Raw genomic sequence first — 10,000 nt, 5'->3', positions numbered from 1 at the left:
TTTTCTATTTGTTCTGCTAGTAAGTCCGCCATCTTTACGAGGTGGGGGCTTTCTGCTCCCCGCCGAAATCATGCCGTGACGTTGTTGGTGTTGGTGTTGTTTTTTGAGAGAGGGGGTGGGAAGGGGAGGGGGGGTAAGGGAGGGGGCAAATTTGATTTTTTTTTTTTTTTTTTTTTTTGAGATGTTAGTTTTGGGGGAGGTCTTGTCTGTTTATCGGTCTGTTCGATCTATTTTTCTCTTATCTTTCTCTCTCCCTCTCTCTCTATCTATTTATCTGTCTATCTATCCATGTATCTATCACCATCTTTCTCTTTCCCTCTCCCTCCCTTTCTCTCTCTCTCTCTGTCTGTCTGTCTGTCTCTCTCTCTCTCTCTCTCTCTCTCTCTCTGTATTTCTCTCTCTCTCTCTCTCTCTCTCTCTCTCTCTCTCTCTCTCTCTCTCTCCCTCCCTCTCTCTCTCTCTTTCTCTTTCTCTCTATCTCTCTCTCTTTAACTTTCTCACTCACTCACTCACTCACTCACTCTCTCTCTCTCTCTCTCTCTCTCTCTCTCTCTCTCTCCCTCCCTCCCTCCCTCCCTCCCTCTCTCTCTCTCTCTCTCCCTCTCTTTCTCTCCGCTTCCGTCCTCTCATCATCAAAGCGAGCGAACCAAATTAAGTGAAGCGAAAATTCGTCCAATTTTCACAAGGAACACAAATTGTTTCCGAGATTTAACGTTATGGTGTGACGTTGCAACCGGCCTTGCAACAACGTTCTTAAGGAGGGGAGAGGAAAGGGGGAGGGGGGGGGGTAGACGCCATCGCTTGTCCAGTCAAGTAAACTACGTGATAACTTAACAAGGTGATGTTTACACTCGCTAACGAGGTGATCAAGGGATAAGTATGTTCAAGCAACCGAGTCCCATTTTCTTTACTTTGTTTTTTTGTTTCTTTTTTTTTGGCGGGGACTATTCTATAAAGTGGAAATCTTTTTCGGTTGTTGGTATCATCAGTGGTGTAATGATTGTGATTGTTGTTCATAATTTCGTATTCATTATAAAGTGGAAATCTTTCGGTTGTTGTTATCAGTGGCGTAATGATTGTGAATGATTGTGATTCTTGTTCATAATTTCGTATTCACTACAAAGTGGAAATATTTCGGTTGTTGTTATCAGTGGCGTAATGATTGTGAATAATTGTGATTCTTCTTCATAATTTCGTATTCATTATCATCTCATACTCCTTCCTCTCATACTCGCAACGTGAGAAAGTTAGCGACTTCCTGAAAATGTTTCAACTTTACATTTTCAAGAACTTCCGGGCTATGTTCTGTTTTGCATGGATGTAGTTTCTCTGTGTAATTAAGAGCTCCTTTTAAGAGAAAGCCATTATTACAGGGATGGCTTCGCTAATAATGAGTTCCTCTCTCTCTCTCTCTCTGTCTCTGTCTCTGTCTCTGTCTGTCTCTCTCTCTCTCTCTCTCTCTCTCTCTCTCTCTCTCTCTCTCTCTCTCTCTCTCTCTCTCTCTCTCTCTCTCTCTCTCTCTCTCACACACACACACACACACACACACACACACACACACACACACACACACACACACACACACACACACACACACACACACACACACACACACTCACTCACTCACTCACTCATCTCATCTCTCTCGCTCTCTCTCTCTCTCTCTCTCTCTCTCTCTCTCTCTCTCTCTCTCTCTCTCTCTCTCACTCACTCACTCACTCACTCACTCACTCACTCTCTCTCTCTCTCTCTCTCTCTCTCTCTCTCTCTCTCGTTGGTGGAGTGCCTAAGAGTTGATAATCATAATATTTTTCCACTATATGGATTAGCACTCTCTTCAAGCGCCTTTTTCTCTTTGCACTAGAGACTTGAGATCCTGTGAGGTCGTTTGTACCAAGATGACGATGCCGTCTTCGCCAAAATTTTGCATGGCACTGGCACGCATGAACACAACTTGTTTGCCGTCTATTTTGCGAGTGCCTGTGTGTATTTTAACCCAAAGTCGCACCTTCTTAGAATATCTTGAGTAAGCTCGCGAAAACTTTCGACTAGAACTTGTTGTTTTGGTTCTTGGGGACCGATTCAAGGGGGGTAAAAGTACTTAGATTGTCTCCCTGGAAGATGTCATTTGCGATGTGTACTTCGCTCCTTGACAGTGACTGAGAAGATACGTCAAGTTCGATCACTGTCATAAGCCGAGTAATGATCAGTCTTGGTAACTTTAGTGTATATGAAAAAAAAAAAAAAAAACAACGTGCACATAAAAACGAAATCAAACAGCCATACGTTTAACGGAATAAAAACGTTTGTGTTCTTTTTAGATTGTAGTAGACCTCTGTTTTTCCACTGTGTATGACCATCCTAAATGCCCTGGTTGACCAAAGCGCCGTTCATGCTGGCTCTAATTCAGGAGACATTCATTATAGGCAATTTTACAGCATAGAAGTGAGAATCTTAAGTGAATGTGGCAGTTTTCTTGCCGTTACTAAAATCTCCAAGCCTGAATAGTGCAAATACAACTCTTCCTCTTCCTCCTCCTCTCTTCCCTCCCCGCCTCCTCCACTCCTCTCTTCTTTCCCTCCCTGTGTGTGTATGTATGTGTGTGAGTGAGTGAGTGAGTGGGTGTGGAAGTGAGTGAGTGAGGGAGTGAGTGTGTATGTGTTTGTGTGCGTGTGTGTGCGTGCGTGCGTGCGTACGTGTGCGTGTGTGTGTGCGTGTGTGTGCGTGTGTGTGAGTGTGAGTATGTGTGTTTGCGTGCGTGTGTGTATCATATATGTATATGTATGTGTGTGCTTGCGTGTGTGTAGATAATGTACGTATATATGTATATGTGTGTGTTTGAATGAATCATGTCAATCAGTAAAGAAACCTCTGTATAAATCAAGCTTTTTTGTCCGTGTTCGAAATTCAAATTCCAACCTAACTACTTTCGCAGGACCAATATTATGAATATCTTCGGGTACATATTCAAATGTACAGTTTCGAACGATGTTTTTTCTTCCCGTCTTATATGAAAGATAGATTTCGTCCTCAAAATTCAAGCTTGAGTCCACACGTGTGCTCAACCAAACATTTTTGTCGTCGATTCCGCTTAGAAACCCTTCAAGATAATCCAAGGCAATGGTTAATCTTATCTTTTACCTTTTCCATCATCTTCTCCATTATTTATTCTACTCAGGACATAAAGGTCACGATAGAAGCAATAATAACAACGGTGAATAATTTAAATTTATTCCGAGAATGCTTTTGGAAGAATCCTCGGCTTTGTTGATGTAGATGTATTCGAAGGATGCAACGTCTACATTAAAAGGTAAACATTATATATTATCAAAGTCCCATGAATAAAAAGGCATTATGGAAATGTAATTGCATGATGTGTTTGCCATTTGCATTAACCTGTATTATCTTATATGTACCTTAGTTTACGTAAAAAGAGAATTGAAAAGGTCAGCATACTTCAAGAGAGAAGAGAAGAGAGAGAGAGAGAGAGAGAGAGAGAGAGAGAGAGAGAGAGAGAAAGAGAAAGACAGAGAGAGAAGAGAGAGAGAGAGAGAGAAAGAGAGAGAGAGAGAGAGAGAGAGGGAGGGAGGAGAGAGAGGGAGGGAGGGAGGGAGGGAGAGAGGGAGAGGGAGAGGGAGAGAGAGAGAGAGAGAGAGAGAGAGAGGGAGGGAGAGGGAGAGGGAGGGAGAGGAGAGGGAGGAGGGAAAGGGAGAGAGAGAGAGAGAGAGGGAGGGAGGGAAAGGGAGAGAGAGAGAGAGTGAGAGAGAGAGAGAGAGAGAGAGAGAGAGAGAGAGAGAGAGAGAGAGAGAGAGAGAGACGGGGGGGGAGGGAGAGAGGGAGGGAGGGAGGGAGGGAGGGAGGGAGGGAGGGAGAGAGAGAGAGAGAGACAGAGAGACAGAGCGAAGGCGCACTTTTTCTTTTTTTCTTCTTCTCTGGAAAGTCCAATCATATTTGTATTCACTGACTCTGAAGGCAACGAGAAGACCGGAACACGGTTCTGGAAGGGTGGGAAATGATCTATATATAATATTTACTTTCTTCTGATGATTGTAAGCTACTTCAAGGGTCAGTGCAACCAGTAACAAGGCATCCCCAAACGGCTTTTCCGTCCTTTCACATCGAGAGCGAAAGAACTGGGCGAATTAGCACCGTCAAACTGGGCAGTTTAAGGACAACGGCTTGGGTTGGCGCATGTTGTTATTTGCTTGTAGTTCGCACAGTTCAGGTGAGCACTTTAAGCTTGTTATTTAGAATCCGAAGTAAACTATTTTGCAAGTGCGAAAAAAAGACGTGACTGCGGAGTAATTTGTATGAAAATCGAGTTTTACTTGAAAGATCAAGTCTCTCGCCAAAACATGTCCTCTGCGATGGTATATTTTCAAATCTCGGAAACTAAATTCACTTCCTTCTTGTTATTGTTATTAAGCATCTCTGAATTCACTTTCTTCTTGTTATTGTAATTATCCTGGATGTCTCTTGAGTAAATTCTTGCAACTTTGATAACCAGTCTCAACCTTAACCTCAATCTGTTGAACGTAGGTCTGCAAATTTTGCGCATGTGACTTTACATCATGGGGGTGTCAAGTGTCTCTCAAAAATGTAAAGGTTTTGATTTCCTGTTTTATGGTATTCTGTTGCGAACGTGCGTGGGGAGAAGTAACACTTTTAATTCTAAACGTCAGTGTTGGTGTATGTAGGAGTATCAATTGTTACGCTGTTTTTAAGTAAAGCTAAAAGGTAACCTGTAATTCGTTGGAGAGTAAGAGGTACACAAAGAAAATGAGTAGTGTGTGGACATCTAAAAATTTCCGTCAATAATAACCATACTCCACTGTATTTGGATGATTTTAATCAGCACATCAATAACTACCATACCTTTTATTGGTATTTGTTAATTAATTTGTTTTACAGGATCATTATGCTACCAATACTGTTTTTGTAGAACATTCACTTTAGAAATCACAATACATATATATTTCTGTTTATTTGTAATTTTCATTTTATCAGTGTGTTAACCGTGTTAGTTCATTATCCTAATCACCCATATTTTAAAGCCGGTGTAATCTAATCCAAGTTTACCCTTCTACTTATACGTTTTCTATGAACACGAAACAACGGTCTCGTTTTCTGTGTTTGGTAGAGAGTGGATAAACTAGTCAATTAATATTGTAGGGCCTGATGTGTATGTAACAGCTATGTAAGCTGAAAAGGCATCAGCTCTTCATAATTTTCGTTAGATATACACAAAGATGGTAATAATTCACAATACATTAGTAAAGGAGAACTTTTGCTAGATGTAGAAAGTAATAGTGGAAATAACCTTTATACAATAAAAGTATGACATAAAGTTTACATATTTTTGAAGAATGTCATAGTCCGAATATTCCCTCCAGGTTTCTTGTGGAATATATGCAAGTTACCCCCTCTCCATCTCTCTCTCTCTCTCCCTCCCTCTCCCCTCCTCCCTCTCTCCCCCCTCCCTCTCTCCCCCTCTCTCTCTCTCTCCCTCCCTCTCCCCTCCTCCCTCTCTCCCCCCTCCCTCTCTCCCCCTCTCTCCCTGACCCTCTCACGCACGCACGCACGCACGCTCGCACGCACGCACGCACGCACGCACGCACGCACGCACGCACGCACGCACGCACACACACACACACACACACACACACACACACACACACACACACACACACAAAAAAAAAAAAAAAAAAAAAAAAAACATGTACGAACATGTTCGCTCACTCTCTTCCCTTCTCTCTTTCTCTCTCTCTCTCTCTCTCTCTCTCTCTCTCTCTCTCTCTCTCTCTCTCTCTCTCTCTCTTTCTTTCTTTCTTTCTTTCTTTCTCTCTCTCTCTCTCCCTCTCCCTCTCCCTCTCCCTCTCCCTCTCCCTCTCCCTCTCCCTCTCCCTCTCCCTCTTGCACACACACGAGCACATGTTTGTATATGTGTTAAATGAGCAAATATTTTTTTCTAGCTAGGAAAATATTGGGACAGCAGATTACATATCATTTTCAAATAATATGACTCAGCAATGTTTACAAAGGCAAAAGTTATTGTTCCCCGAATGTCCAGACCAGTACATGTAAACATTTGATTTTATTACAACTCCATTAGAATGATCATATAAGCTGAACTGATTACATGGGTGAATAAATCTGTACACCTCTTCACACAACTTAATCCTGCTTCTAATCCAACTTCCTCTTGCCTTTGAATGAACAGAGAATTGAACACATAGCGAAGAATCATCTGAAGAGAAGGTACAAGGCCACGAACGCCGCCGTCGCTACTGCCAACCACACATCTGTGTTGTATACTTGTTACCTGCAAGTGTTCAGTAAATAGTTCTATAATGTAACAAGGTGATAGAAGAATTGCCATGGATTAATGGATTAAAGATTGTTAAGAAATAGATACATGATTTCGGGAATACGGTTGGGGAACTACGTCTCCTAGGGGAAAAAAACAACTATATTACATGGGTGAATAAATCTGTACACCTTCACACAACTTAATCCTGCTTCTAATCCAACTTCCTTTTGCGTTAGGATGAACAGAGAATTGAACACTTAGCGAAGAATCATCTGAAGAGAAGGTACAAGGCCACGAACGCCGCCGTCGCTACTGTCAACCACACGTCTGTGTTGTATACTTGGTACCTGCAAGTGTTCAGTAAATAGTTATATAAAGTAACTATGGTGATAGGGGAAATGCTATGGATTAAGGATTATTAAGAATTAGATATATATTTTCGGGAATACGATTGGGGAACTACGTCTCCCGGGGAAAAAAGCAATAAAATTACATGGGTGAATAAATCTGTACACCTTCACACAACTTAATCCTGCTTCTAATCCAACTTCCTTTTGCCTTTGGATGAACAGAGAATTGAACACATAGCGAAGAATCATCTGAAGAGAAGGTACAAGGCCACGAACGCCGCCGTCGCTACTGTCAACCACACGTCTGTGTTGTATACTTGGTACTTGCAAGTGTTCAGTAAATAGTTATATAATATAACTCTGCATCCCCCCCACTAACTCTAGATATGAACGAGTCATATATTATGGTTATGTTACCCATACAAGGGGTTTCGCCCCCCATCTTTTAATCTCCCACTCTCCTTCCATTTCTCTCTTTACGTCCTCTTACCTCTCTCCCCTTCAATTCCTCCCTTTACTTCTTAAAATAATAATAATAGGAGATATGCTATGGATTAAGGATTTCTAAGATATAAATGCATAATTTTGGAAATACGGTCGGTGAATTACGTCTCCTGGGGAAAAAAGCAACTAAAATAACTGGGAAGTGAATATTTAAAGTGCAATTTTGTTGACACGCTTGTTGATCTTACTCTTCGTAGAATAAGCATCGATAACTACTGAAACTTGTATAAGATTCCTTACTACATATAGTAAATATTTGAAATGCAAATTAGAGGATGCGATTCGTCCTTTTTTACATCTTTTGAAAAGGACTACCACCAAGGAACTAAGAACACTACTGTGTATATGTTTGTACTAACAAATTCTTCAGAAAACTAGACACACAAAACAGAGGGAAACTGAACTGAGAATAGTGCCCCGAGTCCAAAAAAAAACTCTCCCAAACAAGGAGGAAGAAAATATCCTTACCACGGCATGGAAGTGAGAGGCGAGCGAAGGCGCGGCGCCCCCTTGTGCCTGATGACGTAGTCCACCCAGTAGGACGCCACCTCGGCCGGGGTTTGGGGCTGGTCCTTCATCACCCGCGAACGTCGTTTGGCCTCAGCTCTCAGACTGCGGGAAGTGAAGAATGGTCGTTAACTGCCTCGTTTGTGTCCGGGGTCGTTAAATGATTCAGTTGTTCCTTCATTAAAGGCGCTGTCACACTAGCACTTTTTCCGTGAATTTTTTTTACTATTTTCTTTTTTTTTTCCATTTTTAGCGAAGTCGATTTTCCAGTCAGACGATAATGATCGTTTCCGTCTGAAAACCTTTCCGTCAACTTTCTCAGCCAAGCATAGTCAAACCAGGAGCTATATTCGAGAATGTTTGTATTTATGTTAAACAAAATTGTCCAAAAATTGACGGAAAAAGTGCTAGTGTGACAGCGCCTTAAGGCTGTGAGTACCACAGTTTACCGATTTCTTTGCAAGTACGGCATCACTTTTAAATGCCATATGGTATCTCCCGAGTTCATTGTCGGTTTTAATACCATTATTTGCCCAGAAACTAAAGGGTGAATTGTGATTACTTGTGTTGCGCCGTCATCACACCGTAAATTCACATTATACCACCAAACTACCCATCCACATTGAACGAGCACAAGAAAATGACTGATTTATAATCCATCATTCCGAAAATCACTCAAAACACATAGCAAAAGCTACCTCGGATCCGTCACGACAGTCACGATCTCCTTCGACAGCGCATCCTCCGTTAGCTGGTCCCAGAAGAGGAATCGACCCCAGCCTTCCTTAGACACAGTCAGCTTGTTGGTTTGCTGGTCGTCCGTCACGGGGAGGCCCAGCACCGGAATCCCGTGGTAGGTCGACTCCAGGGTGCTCAGAAGGCCGCCGTGGGTTATGAACAGCTTTAGAGATGGGTGCCCTGCGCTGAATTAGTGTTGGGGGTGGGGGGTGGAGGGGGATTCTTTATCACTGTAATAATTCAGGAGTAACTTAAGCAACATACAGGGTTATGGCAATATGGCCGAAAGTCATCTACCTATCATTGAATTTCAAGCAAAAAAAAAAAAAAAAAAAAAAAAACGTGAATTTTATATTAGTTTTCTCTTTTAAAAAATGTATATATATCATTGCTACACGTTTTTTTTTTTTTTTTCCTTCAATAATATTTTCTCACTGACCCAGGATATCTTGCTGGGGCAGTCATCTCCCGAGCCTGACATTAGAGGTCAGGTCGAGCATGTCATCTTGGTCCCACTTCCACAACGCGCGCTGCTTCAGTGACCCAAACACCTTCACTAGAATCTGGCGGTACCTGGCAATAAGAGGAACGTTTCATTCGTTCGTAGAGTTATTTGACATTCTTAATGAGCTGTTGCACTAACAGGCAAAGTCACTATTAAATATATGTTCATATGAATCATCCAAGATATGTGGAATTGGAAAAAAAGAAAACGTTTCATCGACTGAAAACGTTGAATTCAAAATTCAACGTCAAAACTACATTCGATGATAAATGCATTTTCCCTTGTCTGTGTGTGTGTGTGTGTGTGTGTGTGTGTGTGTGTGTGTGTGTGTGTGTGTGTGTGTATGTGTGTGTGTGTATGTGTGTGTGTGTGTGTGTGTCTTCAAAACACAGCGGCTAAAGATACAAACTAATTCTATGAAGGGAAGGCTTAAAATTGATAACAGTAACAGTGCTTACTCTTCAGGCATGTCAGACGGTACAACATCAGTGCCCAGGATGGAAGAAGATGAAGCCATCATCACCAGCTCCTTGAACCCAACCCTCGAGGTCCTGAAGTGAGAGGGGTTTTTTTTTTGGGGGGGGGGAGGGGGGAGGATGTTTCTTTTCTTGTGTAAGCTTAACACACACACACACACACACACACACATATGAATACATACATATGTATATTTATTTTTTTTTAATATACATACATATATATATATATGTGTGTGTGTGTGTGTGTGTGTGTGTGTGTGTGTGTGTGTGTGTGTGTGTGTGTGTGTGTGTGTGTGTGTATACCTATAAATATATAGATGTGTGCATATATATATATGTGTGTGTGTGTGTGTGTGTGTGTGTGTGTGTGTGTGTGTGTGTGTGTGCCTATATATGGGGGGGCGGTGTCATTGAAGCTCAAATATTCAAAATTCTTTCTAAGTCCTTGTGTATTCATGAGTTGATATTATCATTATCATCAACCTCATGACTAGGCCTATATTGTTATTAATCAATTATCATCTTCAACAGTACCATCATTATCATTTTATCTTCATCATCAGAAAGACCAGCACTTTCATTATTACATAGAGCATTTTTATTTTTT

At 41.6% G+C, this 10,000-nt stretch overlaps 1 protein-coding gene across 1 annotated transcript in view; it reads right to left on the bottom strand.

Annotated features, from left to right (window-relative positions):
* Nucleotides 1-6,544: 6,544 nt before the first annotated feature.
* LOC138864681 (UDP-glycosyltransferase UGT5-like) overlaps nucleotides 6,545-10,000 on the bottom strand; it is a 4,298-nt gene continuing 842 nt past the window's right edge. The window contains 6 exon segments of the mRNA XM_070132545.1: nucleotides 6,545-6,657; nucleotides 7,633-7,776; nucleotides 8,370-8,589; nucleotides 8,849-8,982; nucleotides 9,373-9,410; nucleotides 9,412-9,465. Of these exon segments, the coding sequence (XP_069988646.1) occupies nucleotides 6,579-6,657; nucleotides 7,633-7,776; nucleotides 8,370-8,589; nucleotides 8,849-8,982; nucleotides 9,373-9,410; nucleotides 9,412-9,465 (669 nt within the window). The 3' untranslated portion in view covers nucleotides 6,545-6,578.

The sequence above is a fragment of the Penaeus vannamei genome, chromosome 17 (assembly GCF_042767895.1).
Source record: "Penaeus vannamei isolate JL-2024 chromosome 17, ASM4276789v1, whole genome shotgun sequence".
Classification (NCBI taxonomy): Eukaryota; Metazoa; Arthropoda; class Malacostraca; order Decapoda; family Penaeidae; genus Penaeus; species Penaeus vannamei.
Note: the sequence above shows the minus strand (reverse complement) of the source record. Positions and strands in the feature narration are given on the sequence as shown.